The sequence below is a fragment of the Mesoplodon mirus genome (genome assembly GCF_964341445.2).
Source record: "Mesoplodon mirus genome assembly, chromosome: 3".
In the NCBI taxonomy this organism is placed as follows: Eukaryota; Metazoa; Chordata; class Mammalia; order Artiodactyla; family Ziphiidae; genus Mesoplodon; species Mesoplodon mirus.
In genome coordinates this window covers 9258585-9282145 of record NC_138978.1, presented here as the reverse complement: position 1 = coordinate 9282145, position 23561 = coordinate 9258585, and the positions used below count along the sequence as shown (strand labels likewise).

Here is a 23561-nt window from a genome sequence, read left to right as displayed (position 1 = left end):
GGCGGGGGCCCCAGGCAGCCTGAGGATGGGCTGGGCACCAGAAAGACCAAGTGATAAGAGGGCTGGGACTTTCAGCCCCACCCACTGACCTCCAGGAAAAGGAAGGAGGGCGCTGTGGATTAAGCTCCACAAAATCTCCTGAACAATGAAAAGTGATGAGCTTCAGGGTGGAAGGCAGTGCACCTCAGTTCCACAGGGACAGAAGCTCCTGTGCTCAGGACCCTCCCAGACCTCACCCCGTGTACCTCTTCACCTGTATCCCTTACAGTATCCCATATTTATATACTAACCAGTAAATGTAAATAAATGTTTCCCTGAGCTCTGTGAGCCGCTCTAGCAAATTAAGAGGAGGAGGTCGTGGGAACCTCTGATCTATAGCCAGTGGGTCAGATGCCCACATTTCCAAATGGCACCTGAAGCAGGGGTATCTTGAGGGACCGGGCTCTTATCCTGGGAGGTCTGCCGCCACCTCCAGGCAGCATGTCAGAACTGAGTTCACTGTGTAGGCCACCCAGTCAGTGCCCACTGAGAACTGGAGAAGGCCTTGGTACTGTAGCAAACATTCCAGAGGTGCCTACCAGACCTCAAAGTGTAACAGGAAGGATATCTGAGGGCTAAAAATATAAAGCACTTAGAAGAAAACATAGGGGAAAAGCTTCATGGCACTGGGTTTGGCAATTTCTTAGATATGACATCAAAAATATAGGCAAAAAAGTATACATAAATTGGACTATATCAAAATAAAATATTTCTGTGCATCACAGGACACAGTTAACAGAGTGAAAAGGCGAGCTATAGAGAAAATATTTCCAAATCATATGTCTGATAAGGAATTAAATCCAGAACTCCTACAACTCAAAAACAAAAAACAAAAAAACCACACCAAAACGACATAAAAAAACCCCCCAAACAACCCAAATTAAAAGTGGGCAAAGGACTTGAATAGACATTTCTCCAAGGGAGATATACAAATGGCCAACTAACACATGAAAAGATGCTCAACATCACTAATCACTAGGGAAATGCGAATCGAAACTACAAGAGATACTACCTCATGCCCTTTAGGACGGCTACTATCAAAAAAACAGAAAACAAGTATTGGGAGGATATGGAAAAACTGGAACCCTTGTGCACTGCTGGTAGGAATGAAAATGGTACAGTCGTTATGGAAAACAATATGGTGGGTAGTTCCTCAAAAAATTAAAAACAGGGGACTTCCCTGGCAGTCCAGTGGTTAGGACTCTGAGCTGCCACTGCAGGGGGCACAGGTTGGCACAGGTTCAATCCCTGGTCGGGGAACTAAGATCCCCCATGCTGTGCAGTGTGGCCAAAAAAAAAAATTTTTTTAAACAGAATGAACATATGGTCCAGCAATTCCACCTCTGGGTATATTCCCCAAAGAACTGAAAGCAGGGTCTCAAACAGATATTTGTACACCCACGTTCATAGCAGCATTATTCACAATAGCCAAAAAGTGGAAGCAACAAGTGTCCATCATGGATGAATGGATAAACACGATATGGTATATACATACAATGGAATATTGCTCAGCCTTAAAAAGTAAGGTATTCTGACAAATGCTGCAACATGGATGATTCTAGAGGACATTATGCTGAGTGAAAGAAGCCAGTCACAAAAAGACAAATACTGTGTGATCCCAGTTACCTGAGGCACCTCGAGTAGTCAGACTCATAGAGACAGGAAGGAGAACGGTGGTTGCCAGTGGGGTGGGGAGAGGGGAACGGGAGTTGTTACTTAATGAGCAGAGTTTCAATTTTCCAAGGGGAAGAAGTTCTGGAGATGGATGGTGCTGATGGTTGTACAACAATGTGAATGTATTTAACAAAACTGAACCGTACACTTAAGAATGGTTACGATGGTAAATTTTACGTTATGTGTATTTAACCACAGTTAAAAATAAAGAAATAAGAAGGAGAGCACTGAACTCTGAAGCATGCCAGCTGCTTCTCTGCCTTGGGGCCCTCAGGCTGTGATCCCACACAAAGTGCCTGCCCCCCTGCCTGCCCCCAGCTGGGAAGAAAGACGGTATGAGGGCTTTGAGACTCACCGGCCAAAAAAAGCCACTTTCATGTGCCGCCGGGCCAGCACCTCGCTGATGCCCCTCACTTTGGACAGGTAACCTCTGACGTCCAGAACCTGTTCTTCTGTCGTAACGGGGTCCAGTTCCGCATTCCTGTAGGTGTCTGGAGGTGGAGATTGAAAATGGCTCACCCCACGGTCAGAGTCCCACAGTCACAAGGCTGGAAGGCAGAGTCCACCACCACGGCTCCCTGCTACACCCTATGTGGGCCGCAGTGCAGTTAAGAACACGGCTTGGGGGACTTCCCTGGCGGTCCAGTGGTTAAGACTCCAAGCTTCCACTGCAGGGGGTGTGGGTTTGATCCTTGGTGGGAGGACTAAGATCCCGCAGGCCGCGCAGCCAAAAAAAAAGAACACAGCTTGGGAGCAAGACTGCCTGGATTCCAGTGTAAGAAGTGCTGGTTCTTACCTCTTCCTGGCTCTTTGTGACCCCAGGCAAATGAACCTTCCTGGTCTTAGTTTCCTCACCCTTCAAACACAGATAACAACAGTACCTACTTCATGTGACTAGTGAACGGATTAAATGGATTAAAACACAAAATCGCTAAGAATGGGGGCAGGTACCTAATGAAGTTATATGTTTTTTACTTAACAAATACTTACCAAGTTCTCACTATATGCCAGACACTGTTCTGATCACTTTTTTTTTTTTTTAATTTTTATTTATTTATTTTTGGCTGTGTTGGGTCTTCGTTGCTGCATGCGGGCTTTCTCTAGTTGCAGCGAGGGGGGGCTACTCTGTTGTGGTGCACGGGCTTCTCATTGCGGTGGCTTCTCTTGTTGCGGAGCATGAGCTCTAGGTGTGCGGGCTTCAGTAGTTGTGGCTCGTGGGCTCTAGAGCACGGGCTCAGTAGTTGTGGCACACGGGCTTCAGTGTGTGGCGCGTGGGCTCTAGAGCGCGGGCTCAGTAGTTGTGGCTCAGGGGCTTAGCTGCTCCGCGGCATGCAGGGACTTCCTGGATCAGGGCTCAAACCCGTGTCCGCTGTATTGGCAGGCAGGTTCTTAACCACTGTGCCACCAGGGAAGCCCCTGATCACTCTTCAAATACGGTCTCATTTAATCCACGGCGTGTACCCATCAGAGTTAGCAGACGGCAGAGCTGGGATTGGGACCGGGTCCCTGGGCACCGTCACGAGGCCCTGCCTGCTCTGGCCCCGCTCACTGCTCCGGCCGGGTCTTGGGCACCCGCTGCCTCGCATGCTGCCTCACCACATCCCCACGCTCGCCACTGCTCTGGGCTTTGCTCGGTGCTTCCCCACGCCCCTCCCCCACTCTGAAGAACTAATGCGCTGCCTCGGGGTGCCTGGCTCTTTCCCACTTAGCCTGCCCTGACCACCCCTGAGTCTGGTCCCCTTGTTTACACTCCCACAGCATCTAGCCCTTATCTCACCACAGGGTAACTGCCTAGCTCACCTGTCTGCACCACCTACCACATGAGGGCCAAGCTGTCTGATCCCAGCACCCAGCGCTCAGCAGGTGCACAATGTTCACTAAGCAAACAGATACCAGGATCACTGCATTGCTTCTTCCCAGGGCCCTTGACAGGCAGATGGATAACATACTACGACAGATGGGAGCAACTGAGCAAGATCCTGACCCCAGCCCATCTAGTACTTGCATGAGGAAGGTCATGAGCTGGCTGGACAGCAGACGGGTGTTTGCCCCTCAGCACACTCTTGCTGCAATGGACTAAATGTTTATGTGCCCCCATGTGATGACGGTATGATGGTACAGCTGACCCTTGAACAACACGGGGGTTAGGGTGCTGACTCTCCACACAGTCAAAACTCAGCATGTAATTTAGTCAGCCCTCCGTATCCACGGTTCTGTATCCACAGATTCACCCATGGATTCTGTACTACTATAGAGTATTTGCTATTGAAAACAATCCACATATAAGTGGATCCGCGCAGTTCAAACTCATGTTATTCGAGAGTCAACTGTATATAGAGGTGACGACCCCATGCCTGGGATTAGTGCCCTTACAAAAGAGACCCAAAGAGCTAGCCAGCCCCTCCTGCCGTGTGGTTACATGTGATGATACAGAGAAAAGACAGCAGTTTAGGAAGCTGGCCCTCACCAGACACCAAATCTGCCGGTACCTTGATCTTGGGCTTCCCAGCCTCCCGAACTGTGAGAAATAAATTTTTTTGTTTACAAGCCACCCAGTCTATGGTATTTCTGTTACAGCCTCCCAAACAGACTAAGGCACTTGTGAACCACTGGGCTGATAGGCCCCAGTACTGAGAGCACTCCCAGAGCATCCAGAGCATCCAATGCAAGCGCATTTCAGAGATGCCCAGTGAGTTTTCCCTGCAGCTGGTGCCACGAAAGGAAGTGAGCAAACCAACAAGACCTCCCCACATACACTGGTTACCCCCTCCTCAGACCCATCAACATTCTTCCCTTATGTGGGCACCTATTCAGACCCATCAACATTCTTCCCTTGTGTGGGCACCTGGGTGGGGCCTTTGGAATGCGCCCGGAGGAAACTGGCTCTTAAGCCTGTGGCTACATTTAAAAGAAACAGGCAGTAGGCCAACAAGCTCTTATTACCTGCCCTTTAGAGAACAGTCCCAAGGCAGCAGCCATCCCCCTCCCTAGCCAGGACAATCCCAAATACATCTCAGGATCGCTCCAGCGCTTTCCCTTCTAGTCCGCCAATACGAGAGGCTCCATGTTTTCACAAAAAGAGAAACCAAAACACCCACTCCTGAGGCCATCACACAAATACCTTCATTATTAAGCACGTGTTCATCCACAGAACCATCTGAGTGACTCAGAGCATCACAGAGGGTTAGTCTGGGCTCCGGCGGGACAGGGGCCTGGTCTGTCCCATCTCTGCAGGCACAGGGCCAGGCACACCAGAACTATTGCTAAACAAACAGATAATAAACTGGAATGATTACAACCACCAATCTTATAACCCTGAAATTCAAATTTTTAAATTTAACAAATACTTTGGGAACGCCTCTCTTGCTTCAAGCACCACGCTGAGGGCAGGGCATAAAGAGTCCATTCTTAGTCGATTCGGGCTGCTCGAACAAAATACCATGACTGGGTGGCTTAGACACAACAGAAATGTATTGCTCACAGTGCTGGTGGCTGGAAGTCTCGGATGAGGGCGCCAGCCTGGTCAGGTGAGGGCCCTCTTCCAGGTGGCAGATTTCTTGTTGTATCCTCACGTGGCGGAAGGGGGTGAGGGAGCTTTGTGGGGCCTCCTTTATAAGGGCGCTAACCTCATGCATGAGGGCTCCACCCTCATGACATAATCCCCTCCCAAAGGCCCTACGTCCTAACACCAACACTCTGGGCCTCAGGATCCCAACATGTGAACACGGAGGGACAAACATTTACACCATAGTACTGGAACCATTTCCTTTCTTTAAAGGGAGCCTAAAGTAGCAGCCTGACATGTAACCCAACCAGAAGCCAAGGTGCTCCAGTGGAAAGCAGAGAGTGGAGAGCAGTGTGTCCCAGGGGCATTCCCACTGAACTTTTAGGGTTCTGCAGAGTAGAATTTGGAAACCCCTGGTCTCACCTGAGCCCCTCTTTCACAAATGAGGAAACCAAGGACAGATAAGATTCAGCTACTGGGTCTTCACTGACAATCCCAGGACCTGGAGCCAAGGTGTGCCTTCTAGAGAGGGAGTCTGAGAAGCCAGTGGCTGGAGCTGGTGCTCAGACCTAGTGGGGCCCTGGGAACCAGACCTTCTCTGCTGACAGAGCAGGGATTAGAGGTTGGGCTCAAATTAGTAACTAGAGGAAAAGGTACTGGTGACACAAGTTTCTTATTCATAGCCCTGTTGTCTAAAAATATCAGTGAGAGAACACCCTGGTCAGGAACAACCAACACCCGGACAGTGCCCGGACTGATGGCAGCCAGACTGGGCCAAGGAAAACACCTGGGCTTTGGAGTCAGAGACACCCGGGTAAAGGCCGCTGTGTCACTTACAAGGTATCAAACAACTCTCAAAACCTCAGTCTGCTTGTCTCTTAGATGAGGATACGATTCCCCTACCCCTCGTGACTAAATGGAACAGAGTTCGTAGAATTCTTCAGTGATAGGTCCCTTGTTTTCCTGGCCCAGTCTCCCCGGAGTCCAATTCCAAGACCAGAGCACCACTGAAGGTGACAACCCATCTGGTCATCGGCTCCTCAAGAGCAGGGCTGTACCTCCCCATCCCCAAATCCTGCCACCTAAATACTGAAGCTGACAGGAGTGGGCCTGGCTGAGGGGGTTGCCTGTCTCACCTTCGAGGAAGGTGGCGCTCTCCTGGATGTAGGCCCCCAGCTGCTCAAAAATGCCATTGATCTTCTTCTTGGCGGTGACAAAGTGCTTGAGCGGGGAGGCATTCACTTCAGCCATGTGTCTCTTATCCTTCTTGACTGTGATGATGGAGTTGCATCGAGAGAAGAGCAGGGACATTGCGCTGCCAGAGAAAGAAGACACGTGAGCGCACCCAGGGACACCCAGCTCAGGACGTTCTGCCGGCGTGCAGCGGGGCGCAGCAGGGGGACGGGCACCAGCCCGAGGGTCCATCCAGAACATGGGCCCTCCAGGACTAGATCAGGGACAGCAAGATCAGAACCAGCACCTCAAGAGTAGGAAGGGACCACTTGGGCCTGTCTCCATGTCACACAGTGTGGGCACCCAGGGCCCTGAGCTCAGGCCTAGTGCTGGCTGTTCCCTGCCTGGTGAACAGGGACAGGCCTGCCCTCCCCATCTCAGAGAGAGACAGAGGGGAACCACGAGGTAACACACAGAGAAGCCCTCCTCCTAGCCTTATGCAGAAAAGGGTGACAGCAATCTCACTTATTTCCTATACATCACCCCTCTGAGAAAAAGCACTGAATATGGAAAGCAGTGAAAGCATAGTGACACTCAAGGTCAGGCACTCCCACCGCCCTGCCCTGGCTACTCTGCTGCCCAGTCCTGATGGCCCCAATTCCTAACAGGTTTTTTGTTTTCGTTTTTATTTTTGGTTGCTGGGGAGGGGTGCAGGAGTGGATGGCAAGGAAGGGGGATCTTCAAATGAGAGAGGTCTACTTCTACCATTTACTTAGAAACGTTTACTGTTCTCTTTCAATTTAAATGTGTACACTGTAGAAAATGTGGAAACTAAAGGAGAAAAAAATCCACAGCCCCACCATTCTGTGACGGGCACTGTTAACATGCGCTTATCATCACGTCTGCTTTTGTGTGGGGAGCTCTCCTGCTCTTATTCAATCACACACACATCTCTGCAGGCTCTTTTCCTTCACACGGCAATAACATGCGAGGGGCCGTGAGGCTTAACTCCAAAGCCCTAGAGATCTTTGCTCAAAGTCAAAAGAGGGAGACAGACCAGAGAAGGCGGTCCCCAGATGTGGCTGGGCATCCCTGGATCGTTCCTCAGAGTTCCCAGCTCACAGTGCCATTTCTTCAGTAGAGCCCTCAGACGCTGGGAAGTCACAGGGAAAAGGCCTTTCTGAGGATGAGGGGAGTGTGCACAGCTGTGTGTGCCCGGTTCTGCCCTCCTCAACACCTAGCAATTTCTTGTCGGCCCCTCCCCCCCAGCCACCCTAATCACACTGCTCTCCACCAGACCCAGCACTCGCTCTAGCTGGGAAATGACAGCGCACTGCCCAGGAGTGAACGGACACGAGAAACTGCCAAAGCGTGTTGAACCAGTTCCTGAGAAGCAGAAAGAACATCTGGAACAAACGCATAACAACTGAAAAGTGGTCCTTAGGAACTAACCATCCCAAAGGGTGGGCAGAAAGAGAGACCCACAGGGAAATGGGGACCCACAGGTTTTGCCTAAACCTACCAATTACTTTGCACTGTTCCTGATTTCTGGGGAGATGAGAGAGGAAAGTGAGTGTGTGTCCTTCCTCCCCAGGAATACACCACAGCTGGGAGATTTTCTAAGCATGGAGCCCACGTGTCAAGGGCTGAAATAAGAAAGACAGCAGAGCTCTGAGAAGGAGAACTAGGAAGAAAATACCTCTGGCTCCTCCAAAGCAGAAAAGGAGAGTATACTGAAATCAGGCTTACTGTGGCCCAGCAGGAAAGACTCTTAGAGAAACAGGGGATATGTGTAAGCAGAAGAGGAAAGTCATCGAAAGGAGAACTGGGTCTGGGATGGCATGATGTAGCTAGCATTACAGATAGATTCTGGAATCAGACAGAGCTGGGTTCAAATTGTGACTGTACTATTTCTCGGCTGTTTAAACCTCAGATGCTTGGATTCGTCACATGTACAAGCATGATATCACGTAGACTGTGAGCAGATTAAAGATGACATGGCACGAGCTCAAAGGTAGTTTTACATGTTATAAAACAACAAGAGTAATAAACTCCACCAGCAAGATCACAAGACTTCCCCCTGGAAAAGCCAGCCTTCAGGGGAGGGCGGAGGCAACTCCACCATCAGCAGGCCCACAGCTGCCCGAAGGCTGCCATGGGGACTGCCCTGGGGATCGAGGACACAGGTCAGCTCAGGGGTGAGGTTCAGCAGTGCCCCACCCCAGAAGTGACTTGCTTGCAGGCAGCAAGTTCTCAGAGATCAGCTGGGCTTTTAGAAGCAAATGCTTTCGAATTCTGGTCATTGTTTGCAAGTCCAAAGGGTATGACACCAAAGGCGTTAGTGTTCAGTAAATGCAAGACTTAAAAGCATACACACTAGTTAAAGCTCAGTGCTTCGAGGTTACCTGGTCTGCTCAGAGTGCAGCCCACCCAGGTGCTGCCCTGCTCGCACATTCCCCAGCCTGCAACTGCAGGTCCCGAACTGCCAACCCCTCCCAACTGCCTTCTCTGCCTCTGTTCGTGCCTGAGCTGAGATTCCATGTTTGTGTTACACATGTTGCTTCCAGCCTGGAATCCTCTTTCCTTATTCACCCATTTGGCCTACTCCTCCTGTCCTTCTAGACCCAGCTCTAGTGTCACCCCCTCCGTGAAGCCTTCCTTGACATCTCTGTGGAGGCCATGCAACCTTACCAGACTTTTGGCTTTTTTTTTTGGTCATACTTTCTCCCTGTCTAATCTATGAGCTTCTAGAAAGTCAGTCTCTAATACAGAGCAGTGACCTATTTCCATTTCTACTTTCCTCCTCTACAACCGTAAGAGACATGGTTTGAGATAGTGAGTGCCCCTAAAGGGGATTACCTTCCTACCCTTCCAATCCTGGAATACATTTATTTACTTTTTTCTTAAAAAGCAGCCTTTGGCTAAGCATCTGTTTCTTAGTATTTGGAGTTCAGTGAGTCAAGAGAGTTAAACAAATCTTTCAGATTCCAGAATGTAATCCTTCCAAAGAGCAAGCTAGGCATACATATGTGCACAAACGGACCACAGTTGCAAATACACACACACAAGCCAAGATAGGGCCCCAGCTATCTTGGGGTTCCACCTGCTGGCTTCCTATGCTTCTAGAGCTGGGGGAAACAGCTGGTTCCTGTTCCTCCTCTGGAAAGCCCTGACAGCCCCTACTTCACCGCAGGGCTCACAGCAGGCATGCACAGCCAGTCCCCCAACCACAGCTGGGCCAGAGTTGAGCTCCGGTATCAGCTATACACTAAGTGGCACGCTTCAAGCTGTCGTGACCGCCTCAAAGTGCTCTTGAGGTCATGGTTTCAGAGAGTTTATGCCAGCATTTCCCAAAGCATGGTCCACAGAACTGCAGTGGACAAACATGATCCCACAGTAGAATCAATTTGTAGAACACTATATGTTACAGTCCCCCTCCACTGGAGTACACGAGCACAGCAAAGACTCTGGGAAGGAAGGCCTGTTTAACTGTATTTAACACAGCATTTCACAAATTTATCTGAAGAGACTCTTCTTCTATGTCACAGTTTTTAAAACCCCGAGGGTCATACTTTGGGAAAAGCCTCATTCATCCTAGCAGTTCCCACTCCCCCCCAAAAAAAGTGCTGGGGGCACAATATTAACGGATATTAACCTAAGACCAGAACCAAACCCAATTCTAAACTGCTATGAGGGACTTTCCTGGCGGTCCAGTGGTTAAGACTCCATGTTCCCAATGCAGGGGGCATGGGTTCAATCCCTGGTCAGGGAACTAAGATCCCACATAATGCAGCCAAAAAAAAAAAAAAAAATTAAACAGCTGTTAGCACTCCCAGGTACTGAAAAGCTCTGCCACAACCTAGGCTATTAGTTAAGGAGGATTAAGTGCCTCGTGTATAGGGATGGCAACAGCAAAATTCACCACAAGGTGTGTCTGGATCCCAGGCACAGTCCCTGAATCCACACCACCTCTTTACCCAGTTTCACGCACAGCAACTCCTAGCAGGGAAAATAAAATGGATCCACGGATTGTCTGCTGGCACAACTGGAACAGAGGAAAAGCTGAGAAACTGAAACAAAAGTGTATGCTTCCCTGGTGGCGCAGTGGTTGAGAGTCCGCCTGCCGATGCAGGCGACACGGGTTTGTGCCCCGGTCCGGGAGGATCCCACATGCCGCGGAGCGGCTGGGCCCGTGAGCCATGGCCGCTGAGCCTGTGCGTCCGGAGCCTGTGCTCCGCAACGGGAGAGGCCACAACAGTGAGAGGCCTGCTTACCGCAATTAAAAAAAAAAAAAAAAAAAAAAAAAAAGAGTATGCAGGGTAAAGGGGCAGAGTAGACTCTTAGAAGAGCTGTGATAAGGAGCCAACGAGCCAACTTCTGCTGGGCAGAGAGGGGGAGGGAGGAGCCAGCACAGCAGAGAACAAACGAGGGAGATAGAGACTCATTCTTCAGGGAGCCCAGAGATCGCAGTCACTTTCTAAACAGTCAACCTTTAAACGGGCTCTCTCGGCAACCAGTGAAATCCTCCATGGAAGGTGAAAGGAACTACAGTTCTTTCCAACGTGGGTTGGAACGCTCCAGCTCTGCGCAGGGATGACCCCATCCAAGAGACTTGCTGCTGGATGGCCAGCAGAGTACACCCCTTTCCACTCCACCCAGATCCAGGGTGCCAGATGTCACAGCCACCCCACTTACTTTATGGATGCTGAGAGACCTTCACAGGGTGGGCATCATGGACATGGCTGGAGTCAAAAAGACGAAAAGAGTCTGAGTTCTCCTTTGTCCTGTCTCAGGTTGAGGTTGGCTACTGATTGTGTTGACTCCACCAATTCTGAGTTGTTGGAAAGGAAAAGGGACATGTCAACAGGGCAGAAAAAAAAAAACAAAACACAGATGCCAAAGAAGTCTAGTCAGGTTTAAAAGCCAAACAAACTCATCCCCGAGGGAAGCTTACTCATGGAGGTATTGGGGTGGTGTGTGAGGAAGTGCCCTGGGGAAAAACACAACACACAGGTGCGAGGCCAAGCCCGGGTGTGCACAAACACGTGTTCAGACATGTGCTGGTGAGAAGCAGGGACCCTGGTAAAGGCACATCCAGATGGGTGAGAGGAGGGGGCCGAGCCAGGTCGAGGACTGGGCTTGAGGACTGTGGCACTGAGGGTTAGAGACGGGAAGGTGGAGTTGAGAGAGAGAGGTGGAACTTACTGAAAGCCTCTATCTGCCAGATGCTGTAAAATATCTTACTTAATTCTCAATTTTATGGTGCAAAGAGAGGCTTGGAATACTTAAGAGATTTATGGACTGCTAGTTAAGTGGCCAAGCTGGGAACTGAGATATCACCTCCCGTTGACTGTAAAGCTCACTTATTTTCAGTTATGGGAAGCTGCCTTACCTGACCCTTGGGGATGGGAAGGGTGACCGTCAGAGCCCTTTCTGGGAGGAGAGAAAGAGAGTAAATAGAGAAATTAAAGAAACAGGGCAATCAAGGCTTAAAACAGACGGGAATGGGCAGTTTTGGCTTCAAGCATCCAAGCAGCTAATTATTCGACATTTTCTGTCTGCCTTTTGTGTGTGTGTGTGCTAGGCGCTAGAGTTAGAGATGGATAAAACACAGTCCCTGCCCTCAAGGGGGCTTACCGTCCATTGAGAAGCCAAACAAGAGACAACTGTGCGAGGGCAAGAAATGCCCAAATTTGGGGAAGTCAGAGCAGGGCGCCTACGGTGATGAACGTAGGCACCTCTCATGTGCTGAATAAGTGCTGGCAAATAGAGAACTGGATGAGAAATGGGGAAAGGGCAGGTGTGGGATGTGGTGGTGGAGGGTGAGAAAGCGGGGGTGACAAGAAGCCTTAGGGGACCCCACTCCCGAGTCCCGAGTCCCGCCCCCTCCTGTCAGGGCCGCTGAGGGCCCGGCGGCGAGGCCGGAACGTGGGGACGCCCGCCGGCCCGGATCCTGAGCCCCCGGGAACCCGGCGTCTCACAGGCCCACGCCGGGGTAATCAGGACTCGCCGTGTTGGCCAGGGCCGGGTCCCACCACCCGACGCGCTCGCCCTCTCACCTTCACCTTCCCGGCCTCCCGACGGCCATCATAACCCAGACGTCACCAACACGCGCCCCCCGGGGACAGGCGGGAGGAGGAGGCAGGACGCGCGCGTCACCAGCCGCCGCAGGTTCGCCGTTCTGGTCCCAGTGAGTCGGTAGACTCCGAGCTCAGCAGCTTCCACCCTACTAACGCTTATGGGTCAGGGGTCAGCTGGCTCAGCGCCTGGAGAGGCGCCTCAGCGATCTTATTCACCGCCCAGGCGTCCCAAGCCGATGACGTAAGATTCGGGACTCCCGCTGCATCATGGGGGCTGTAGTTCCGCCAGGCGCCAGTAAAGGCTGGGGTGGGCGGGGCCCCGAGCTGTCAAGGGGAAAAGAAACCAAGGGCGTAGATTAGAGGTTCCCGCTCTTTCGTTTGTTGCCCCAGAGCCTGACCCCAAGGACCCTGTCTGCTCTGGAATCCAAGATTGCGTTTGGTAATTTTAGACAAGAGCTCTCAAGAGTAAGACAGGAAGCAAGCCTGGGCCTGCGCCCTTCAATTGACTTTGAGGAAGTAAGAATAGCAACAGTCCCTGAGCAGGCTACCCAACATATATCGTTTGACCTTCACAGCGGTCCCAGTTGGCTCAGAGGGGAGACTACCCCAGCTCACATATGGCAGCTTACTAGTCCTCATCATGTGCCAGGCACTGGGACACTGCAGTAAACATACTCCTGATGGCCTCAACAACAGCAGGGAAGGCTCCAAGCCTGCGCTCTCAGGTATGGTACCCCCCAGCCATGTGTGCTACGAGCTCCTGAAATGTGGCCAGTGCAAACTGAGATGTGTAAGTCTCGGTAAGAAAAGGAATGTAAACAATCTCATTGATATTTTTGTATTGTAAGATGATAATATTTTGGATAAATTGGGTTAAAAAATATACATTACTAAAATGAATTTCATCTGTCCATTTTACTGTTTAAAATGTGGCTACTAAAAAATCTAAAATTACATAAGTGGCTCGCTGTGATATTGTGGTTTATAATAAGAACTATATTTTTGGTCTTTGTCCACTGTGCCTGGCACAGAGCTCCTAAAGCCCTGGTAATTACCTATATAAGAGCCATAGGGGCATCTTTTGTCATAATATTTAGTTTTGTCCTCAGTTTCTGAAACAGCTTCAGAGCTATTCAAATAAAGGTGAAATGAGTGTCTTTTTGTTATTCACACCTTTCAACCACACCTGAGTTTATGTTAATGAGACAACTTCTGGAAAACTCCTAAAGATGGGGGCTGGTTGCCAGGGGAACCCAACCACATGATTAGAGGGTTGCAACTTTCAGCCTCACCACCCCTCTCATCCTCCTGAGAGAGGAGTTGGAGATTGACTTGATCACTAATGGCCGATGATTTAATCAACCATGCCTATATTCTCAGTGAAAGAAAGGTTCTTGATCCATGGCAGAAAGAATTGAGAGATGAGACAGGGAGGTCAAGAAAGTAAATTGAGTATTTATTTAAGCAAAAGTACGCTCTCAAAGGGAGAGCGGACAGACAGGTGAGTAGCTGCCCCGAGTTTTCTTGGCAAGCCGGTTATGTGGGATGTACAAATGAAGGGGCGGAATATTCATTGCAGAGGGAAGGCTTGGGGGTCGTGTTCCCTGATTTTCATTCTAGCTCCACCTTCCCGAGGGGAGGAGGGATTTTTGTCCTTATTTAACCTTGATTGGAAGTGTCGTGGTGCCAGTGTATAACGGGTATTTCTTATCTGCAAGGCTAATTTTTATTGTAATGAGAGCATAATGAGCAAAAGGTTACATCTGGACACCGGAGAGTCCCACCTTTTCCCACCTTTCTTTGTCTGCCACCCCAGAATATGTGGTTTCCTGTCAGTCTGGAGGTTCCTGCTTTTCTCTGTCTGCCTGTGGACCCCAAGATGCATAGTTTCCTGCCATCTGGCCTGTGCTCCCCTTTCTCTGCTCACATCTAGCTACCTGCCTGTTTTTTTGGTGTATTTTTAAAAAAATAATTAATTAAATGATTCATTTTATTTTTGGCTGCATTGGATCTTCGTTGCTGCGTGTGGGTTTTCGCTAGTTGCGGCCAGCAGGAGCTACTCTTCATTGCGGTGCGTGGGCTTCTATTGTGGTGGCTTCTCTTGTTGTGGAGTACGGGCTCCAGGTGCATGGGCTCAGTAGTTGTGGCACATGGGCTCAGTAGTTGTGGCCTGTGGGCTCTAGAGCACAGGCTCAGTAGTTGTGGCGCACGGGCTTAGCTGCTCCGCGGCATGTGGGATCTTCCCGGACCAGGGCTCGAACCCATGTGGCTTGCACTGGCAGGCAGATTCTTAACCACTGTGCCACCAGGGAAGCCCACCATGCTCTTTCTGGGCACGCCACCCTCCCAGCACCTCCACTTGTTTACCAGCCTGGAAGCTCTCTGGACCATAGTTCAGGGCTTTTTATGAGGACTTCATTACATAGGTGTTAAAACAGGCAGGTAGGGCTTCCCTGGTGGCACAGTGGTTAAGAATCTGCCTGCCAATGCAGGGGACATGGGCTTGAGCCCTGGTCCGGGAAGATCCCACATGCCACGGAGCAACTGAGCCCAAGCGCCACAACTACTGAGCCTGTGCTCTAGAGCCCACAGGCCACAACTACTGAGCCCATGTGCCACAACTACTGAAGCCCGTGTGACTAGAGCCCATGCTCCGCAACAAGAGAAGCCACTGCAATGAGAAGCCCGTGCACCGCAACGAAGAGTAGCTCCTGCTCGCCGCAACTAGAGAAAGCCCGTGCACAGCAACAAAGACCCAACACAGCCAAAAATAAATAAATAAATAAGTTTATAAGAAAAGAAAAGAAAGAACATGGGAACTCCTCACTCCTTCCCACATGCCTTGTCCTATGCATCTCTTCCATCTAGCTGTTCCTAAGTGGTATCCCTTTATAATAAACTGGTAATCTAGTAAGTAAACTGTTTCCCTGAGTTCTCTGAGGCACTCTAGTAAATTAATCAAACTTCAGGAGGGGCTTATGGGAATCTGCAATTTATAAATGGTTCATCAGAAGCACAGGTGACAACCTGAACTTGCAATTGGCATTTGAAGTGGGGGCAGTCTTGTGGGACTGAGCCCTTAACCTATGGGATCTGATGCTATCCCCAAGACAGCCTTTCTGTTTTCACTCAGAATTGGAGGACTGCTTGGTGTGGGAAAAACCCAGACACATTTGGTGACCAGAAGTGTCATTAAGGGGAGTATGGTGTGGAGTATAAGGAAAAACAATAGAGTTTTTCCTCTACACTAGGATTTATGGTTCACATTATACAGTTGTACCTCGGGATCCGCAGGGGATTGGTTCCAGGACCCTCCTGAACACCAAAATCCTGCAGTGCTCAGGTCCCTTATATAAAATGGCATAGAACAGCTCCTCCACGTCCAAATACGTATTGTGGATAAGGAAGGCCAACTTTATTCCTAGTGGACTGCACTGCTTTATAACCACGGTAGAATCTTGCCTGTGGACACCTCAAGAGGCAAATCGTTAGCCTCTGGACCAACCAGCTTATCAGTTCCCAGTGAGGTTGGTCAGAGGTAGCTGTCCCGCCCTTTCTGTGCTGAGTGAGCTAGTAACCTCCCATCCTAAGAGTCAGACCCCAGGCTGTGAGGCCACACTCAGACCCTGCCTCAGGGTGTGGCCAGGCCTCTGGATGTGGCACACACGGGGGCCTGTACTTGCTGCCTTGTAGAGCACCTGTTTTCCTCCTCCAAGCTCCCTGGCCTCCCTAAGGGGACTGTCAATACTCCAAGGGCACGAAGTGAATTCCATTTCCCTTCTTCGGCAGAATCTTGCCCAAGTTAGGAGGAGGCCTGGAGGTTCTCCCCCTTAAACATCTGTCCTGTCCATTCCCTCCTGCGAGCTCTGGCCTAGGCGCTGGTCACTTCCCTGGGCTGCCGCAGGAGCCTTGGAATCCATCCCCAGCCTCTAGTATGACCGTCCACCCAGCACCCTGCTTTCTCTCTGAAGCACTGCCTCATGCTGTGAGGCCTCCAATGACAAGGCTCCCCTAGCTTGGCTGGTAGTGTGATTGTGCGGCTGCAGGGCAGGGATGGGGTGCATTCGCAGAACATCTTTTCCACATAACCTATTTCTATTTTGATGAACTTTTCCACGGTGGACATGAATTGCATTTATAATCAGAAAAAGGTTAACAATGAAAAACAACCCTAAGACACACACACACACACACACACACACACACACACACAAAATGTATAGCACTGACCATCTCAGAAAGGACACCCAAGAAACTGATTAGGCATGGTCACTTCTGGGGAGAACTGGGAAGCCGGGGATGAGACATGGGAAAGAGATTAAGGTTTGCACTGTTTGAATTCACCATGTTTTTTGGGGTTTTTTTGCGGTACGCAGGCCTCTCACTGTTGTGGCCTCTCCCATTGCGGAACACAGGCTCCGGATGCACAGGCTCAGCGGCCATGGCTCACGGGCCCAGCCGCTCTACAGCATGTGGGATCTTCCCGGACCGGGCACGAACACGCGTCCCCTGCATCGGCAGGCGGACTCTCAACCACTGCACCACCAGGGAAGCCCCACCATGGTTTTTTCTCTTTAATTTTTTTTTTTACCGATACGCGGGCCTCTCACTATTGTGGCCTCTCCCGTTGTGGAGCACAGGCTCCGGACGCACAGGCTCAGCGGCCATGGCTCACGGGCCCAGCCACTCCGCGGCATGTAGAATCTTCCCGAACCGGGGCACGAACCCGTCTCCCCTGCATCGGCAGGAGGACTCTCAACCACTGCGCCACCAGGGAAGCCCGTCACCATGGGTTTTTTAAACACAAAAACTTATCTTTAGAGGGGAGGGATAAATTAGGGATTTGGGATTAACACATACACAACTACTGTACATAAAATAGATAAGCAACAAAGACCTAATGTATAGCACAGGGAACTATATTCAATATCTTGTAGTAACCTATAATGGAAAAGAACATACATATAACTGAATCACTTTGTTATATACCTGAAACATTATAAATCAATTATACTTCAATTAAAAAAATTTTTTTAAACTTATCTTTAGTATATATATGCAAAACCCTTGAATGACTCCAATTAAATAAAGTTCAGCTCTCCTTAGCCAGGGAAAATGGGTTTTGCAATCTGACCCCTCCACCCCACCCACACGAGCCAACCTGCTTCTCAGATCCCACCTGTGCCTTCCCGGCTCTAGCCCTTGACCTAAAGAGTGTCTCTGCCTATTGGATACCTTCTTCCCCTCCCAGGCCCAGCTTAAATGGCATCTGCTAGCAGGCTTCTCAGCCTCAGCACTACTGATATTTGGGGCTGGGTAATTTTTTTTTTTTTTTTTTTTTTTTTTGCAGTACGCAGGCCTCTCACTGTCGTGGCCTCTCCCGTTACGGAGCACAGGCTCCGGACGCGCAGGCTCAGCGGCCATGGCTCACGGGCCCAGCCGCTCCGCGGCACGTGGGATCTTCCCGGACCGGGGCACGAACCAGCGTCCCCTGCATTGGCAGGCGGACTCCCAACTACTGCGCCACCAGGGAAGCCCCTGGGTAATTCTTTGTTGGGGGGCAGGGATGCGTTGCAGGATGCTTAGGAGCGTCCCCAGCCCCTACTCACTAGTGCCAGCAGCATTCCACCCCCCTTCCCAGGGTGTGACAACCCCAAATCCCTTCAGACATTGCCCAATGCCCTTGGAGGCAAAACCACCTCAGGTGAGAAGCATTGTTACACACGCTGCCAGGAGGGTCTCTCCTGTTCCCCACAGCAGTTCTTACAACCACTGTGGCATTTATCACACCAGTCCACACCGGGTCCACAGTGAACTGCATTTGGTTTTTTGTCCTCACCACTGATTACAGGATGCCTGGGGTGGGGGTAGGGAGGCAGGGACCAGATTTCTGCTGACATCATATTCAAATCCCTGTCCTTACCACTTGTGTGACTTTAGGCCAGTCACTTGGCTTCTCCAAACCTACATTTCCTCATCTATAAAAAGGTGACACTAGCCCCTACCCCAGAGGACTGCATGCTGAGCCGGCCTGACATGCACGATGCCCAGCCCAGAGCAGGGACGGGTAGAGGTTACTGCTTATTATTATTTATTTTATTTTATTTTATTTATTTATTTATTTATTTATTTTTTTGGTGGTACGTGGGCCTCTCACTGCTGTGGCCTCTCCCGTCGCGGAGCACAGGCTCTGGACGCGCAGGCTCAGCAGCCATGGCTCACGGGCCCAGCCGCTCCGCGGCATGTGGGATCTTCCTGGACTGGGGCACGAACCCGCGTCCCCTGCATCGGCAGGCGGACTCCCAACCACTGCGCCACAGGGAAGCCCCACCTGCTTATTATTAATAAATGCCCTCAAGTGTTATCGGTGCTACCAATCTGCCCAGGGTATGGTGGAGGAGAAGTTCACTGTTCCCTGACATTCACGTTTGCAAGAAGGGTGGTCAGCGAAGGCTTCGGAGGAGGGTGACACCAGATTCAGATCTTAAGAGATGACACAGTATGCCCCAGGTAGCAGTGCCTGGCTTATAAGGAGGGTTTATGGAATATACAAAGGACATGGAGATCACATGTGACTGAGTGTGGGAAACACGAGTCACCCACGGCTGGCCTTCCTTGCCAGTCGTGAGCTGTTCAAGTTTCTCCCTGCAGAGACCCGCCCTGACATGTATACACCCGCCCACCCCAGCATCTCCCACTCAGTGGTTTGAATGACCTTTAGTAGAAACTCTCCTGTTTCTGTCTGTCCCTCTCTCTGGAGGCATTCAGGACAGGGTGACGCAGTGCAGTGTGTGGACATACCACTCCCTGCTCTGCGCCCCCAGAAAGGGTCCAGTAGAGGATGGAGATGTAGCATCGGTGCCTTTTCTGTCTCCCAGGAGGTTTCTGAGTCACCGTCTCCAAGGGACAGAGTTTTGCTCTCATGATAGGAGCCAGGGAGGATGGGGCTTCAGCAGTCCCACAGTCAGGGTGGGGACTTGAGTCTGATCCAGGTCTCGGTATCAACCCGGAAGCCTGAAGCAGAAGTCCCCGGGGCCGCAGCTCTGCCGTGGAGAAGCTCTGGGGCGTGGCTTCTCACCCCGAGAGTCTCTCTGGGAAGCTGGGCCAGCCCCTCTTCTGCTCAAGTGTTGCCCCTCGGAAGAAGCAGAGGAAGTGGGACTGGGTGTTTCGGGAAGAGGGATGGGACAGGACGCGTTGCTACAAAGCAGTGAAAGTGAGCAGTTTCTCCTGGGGCTGTGTCCAGAGCACCGGGAAAGTCCCAGCCAAGGAGGTGGGCTCTGCCTCTAGCCTGTGGCCCAGTCCCTCAGATGGCGGCTCCAAGAGCAATGAGAGGTCAAGAGCCTGGAGGCTGGATCTGGTTCCCTGGGACCCCGAGGTCCCAGAGGCTGCTGGGCAGTGGTTGTTGACAAAGAGGAAAAGGTCTGTGGTGGCCGGGCCGGGCCAATTAGGGATCGACGAAGGAGACTGCGATGTAGCGGGTGCCTTTGGTGGTGGGGAGCCCCTCGTGGTAGTGCGTGAGTCGCCCGGGGTGCATGAGAGTCCAGCCCTTCCGTGGGGCTCGGACGGAGCAGTTGTAGCGCAGGAACCGACAGCCCCCGCCCTGGGAGACAGGAGGTGTCAGTTCCCCAACAGGAGGCACCAGTTCCCCAGTGGGATGCTGGGCCCTTCCCCTACTACCCCCATTCTCCCATCTGAGCCATCACAGCCAAGGGGCTCTCAGCACAGCCTGCCTGGGGATACCTTGCAGAGCGACGGCCATGAGCTGCCTAAGGAAGACACTCGGCAAAAGAGCAAGGGATCAAGAGCACTGGGCAGTGCCAACTAACTCTGTGATCAACCTGAACCTCAGTTTCCCCTTCTGGAAAATGGGCATTAAACTGTACAGGGTGGTAAGAATTAAATGAGATGATACAAGTAAGAGCTTAGGGCTCAGTTTCTCAACCTCAGCACTACGGACATTTTGGGTCAGATAATTCTTTCTTACGGGGGGTGTCCTAGGCATTCCTGGCCTCTACCCACTAGATGCCAGTAGCACCCCCATAGTTGTGACAACTTTAGGTATTACCAGTGTCCCCCCCAGGGAGGGGGGCAACATCATCCCCTATGAGAACCTTGATACATTGTAAACTCTCAAAAAAATGACAGGTGTTTTTATGGGTGTCCTTCACAGTGCCTGCTCAGGACTGAGTCCCCATAAGCTCTTAGAAAATAGTAGCTTAAGGAGTGAATGAATGGATGAATGGCTCCCTAGCTGATCACACCTAGAGGCCTTCCCTGGGGCCCTGAGGCCCCTGGCTCCTTCCAGACCCTCCTGTCTTCCTGGTTTCCCCAGCCCTCCCCTCTGGCCTCTAGCTTGTGCCCCGCACCTGCACGAACTCTGTCGTGTCATTCCCAAAGCTGCATCTTACTTTCAAGAATGATGAAAACCCTAAGCTTTTGAGGACTAATAGCTATCATTCCTTGAGTACTCATTATGGGTCCATGTAAGCAATTACCTGGATGAACTCATTTAATTCTCACCATTCTACGGGGGCCGCTCTAGGTTTTCCCATCTAAGACGTGAGGAAACTGAGATGCTAAGAAGCGTGCCTGGTCATATGTTACAGACAGCTGGTGAGGGGAGAGGCAGGACCCAGGTCCAGGCAGTCTGGTCCTGGTCCTCCTGTGCCGCTGCTCTGTTACGTCTAAAGCCTTCTCGCTCCCACCAAATTGTGCTCTGAAGCCACCCCTTCCAAGAAGCCGTCCCCACGGACCTGGAACCCTTTCTCTCGGGTTCCCTGGGCCCCTCTGGCCGACCACGCTGTGAGTGCTCCCCAGCCAGCCCTCCCCCCAGGCCCGCCCTCACCTCGTAATCCACCCCAGCCCGGTTCAGGGCAATGTTAATGGTGAAGGTGGAGGCGTCATGGTGTGGCATCAGGGAGGGCTGCTCGTCAGGCCTGTAGCGGACAACAAAGGCCAGGTCGAACTGGGCCTGCGTCGAGGAAGCGGGACAAGAGAAGTGGCGTTAGAGAGAGGCCCCCAAAGGCCGGGAGAGGCAGGGGTGCACAGAAGGGACCCCTCATCCAATCGCTGGAACGTTGGCCGGAGGGCAGGTCTGTTTATGCTGTGTTCTCCAGTGCGTGGCACAGAAAAGGTTCTCAGTTAAACTGTGGGGAGGAAGGGAAGGAAAAGAAGGAAAGGGGAAGAAGGGGAGGACATGGAGGAAAGGAGGGAAGAGAGGATGGAGAGGAGAGGCGGGGGGGAAAGAAGGGAGGAAATGAACTTAGTCCTCAAGACCCGCTCTGGCTGGTGAGTCCTTGAGGGTAAGGCCCAGGCACACGCAAAGCAGGTATTTGGAGAAAACCATTTAAAGGCGACTGAGAGAAGGAGTGCAAAAGCCAAAGAGACAGTCAAAAGACACACGGGGCAGGAGCTGAAGGGATGGGCATGCTGGCCAGCTAACCGGGGGCTTGTCTGGGGGGCTAGCATAGGAGTCACTGAGGCAGGATTTAAGTACACAGAGAAAGATGCAAAGGGGTGAGTCAGAGGCTAGAGGCCCAGGGGCCTTCCATTACCCTAGATGCCTCCCGGGGCCCCGCCTCATACCTGAGGGGAGGAGACTTCACTCCTGGAGACCAAATATTCCATCACTTCTCCCCCAAGCCAGGAACACCCTCCTCCCCACAAGCCCCAGCCACTCCACCCCAAGCCCTCATCCTGGCTGCACCCCAGGCGCGCCCACCCTGGTGTAGTAGCCCGGGTAGAGTTTCTCCGTCATGGGGGCGATGTACTCCACCAGGAACTTGTGCCACGCCCGCTCAAAGTTGATCTGGTTCATGTGGATGTCTATGGTCGGCACGTTTTCGTAGCCACCCTGGATGCGGTTGTCCTGGAAGTGACCAAGGAGAGTGTGGTGAGCAGAGCTCTAAAATGGACTCCCCCACCCCACTGGAATCCCAGGCCCCTGGTGTACAGGCTCTGTCTAATCCCCTCCCTTTGACCTGTGAACCCGATGGGATAAGGTTAGGTTACAGGACAAAAGTGAAGGGGTTTGGCAGATGTCATTAATGTAACCAGCCTATTGACTTTGGGTTCATCAAAAAGGAACTCATCCTGAGTGGGCCCTTCAAGGAGGATCTTTTTTTTTTTTTAGATGTTGGGCGTAGGAGTTTATTAATTAATTTATTTATTTTTGCTGTGTTGGGTCTTCGTTTCTGTGAGAGGGCTTTCTCTAGTTGTGGCAAGTGGGGGCCACTCTTCGTCGTGGTGTGCGGGCCTCTCACTATCACGGCCTCTCTTGTTGCGGAGCACAGGCTCCCGACGTGCAGGCTCAGTAGCTGTGGTTCACGGGCCTAGTTGCTCCGCGGCATGTGGGATCTCCCCAGACCAGGGCTAGAACCCGTGTCCCCTGCATTAGCAGGCAGATTCTCAACCACTGCGCCACCAGGGAAGCCCCAAGGAGGATCTTGAAGAGGGAGGCTCTGTGTCCCACTGGCCTGGAAGGAGCAAGCTGCCTGAAATTCTACAGCTGCAGGGAAATGAGTTCTGCCACATGAGCTTGGAAAAGGACCCCAAGCCTCAGATGAGACCCCAATCCCGGCTGATACCATGACTACAGCCTTGTGAGGCCCTGAGCCGGACTCCCGACCCACAGGAACTGGGAGATAATAAATGGGTGTTGTTGTAAGCTGATAAACGTTGTGGTGATTTGTTACACAGCACAGAAAACCAACGCAGAAGGCCACAGGTTAGCTGGGGCACTAGCAGCCCAGGGCTGGCCCGGTCAGTGGAGCACAAGGGCTCACCAGACCCCACACATGGGCTATGCGAGTTACTGGGTCCTGCAGATGAGCTCTGCCACCGAGCATGTAGATTAGGCGGTAACCAGAACCACTGCTTAGTCAAGCTGCCAGCCCAAAGGTTAGCTGGTCTCTGAGGCACATAGGCCCAGGGGCTCATGTGCCTTTAAAAATGGTTCCTGAACTTCCCAAGACAGGTGCAGGTATGCATTCCTCCTGCAGGGAGTGCACAGCCTGTCACATCCGCCACGCCCCTTGCTTCGGCTGTCTGGTGCACTTGGCACTGCCGTCGCTTCCTAATTCTTCTGCGGC

The 23561-nt window shown here is 51.5% G+C and overlaps 2 protein-coding genes across 4 annotated transcripts in view; both read right to left on the bottom strand.

Annotated features, from left to right (window-relative positions):
- MFN2 (mitofusin 2) overlaps positions 1 to 12634 on the bottom strand; it is a 28029-nt gene extending 15395 nt beyond the window's left edge. Inside the window, exons 1-5 of one of the 3 annotated variants that reach the window (XM_082616352.1) lie at positions 12451 to 12634; positions 11784 to 11824; positions 11087 to 11222; positions 6355 to 6533; positions 2069 to 2204 (exon numbers count right to left, since the gene is read on the bottom strand). In XM_082616352.1, the coding sequence (XP_082472478.1) occupies positions 2069 to 2204; positions 6355 to 6529 (311 nt within the window). In that variant the 5' untranslated portion in view covers positions 6530 to 6533; positions 11087 to 11222; positions 11784 to 11824; positions 12451 to 12634. The remainder of the gene's footprint in view (positions 1 to 2068; positions 2205 to 6354; positions 6534 to 11086; positions 11223 to 11783; positions 11825 to 12450) is intronic. The other 2 variants (XM_082616351.1, XM_082616353.1) reach the window with 2 other exon arrangements.
- A 6348-nt stretch (positions 12635 to 18982) lies between these two features.
- PLOD1 (procollagen-lysine,2-oxoglutarate 5-dioxygenase 1) overlaps positions 18983 to 23561 on the bottom strand; it is a 28440-nt gene continuing 23861 nt past the window's right edge. The window contains exons 17-19 of the mRNA XM_082613281.1: positions 22193 to 22339; positions 21317 to 21442; positions 18983 to 20071 (exon numbers count right to left, since the gene is read on the bottom strand). Coding sequence (XP_082469407.1) covers positions 19916 to 20071; positions 21317 to 21442; positions 22193 to 22339 — 429 coding nt within the window. The 3' untranslated portion in view covers positions 18983 to 19915. The remainder of the gene's footprint in view (positions 20072 to 21316; positions 21443 to 22192; positions 22340 to 23561) is intronic.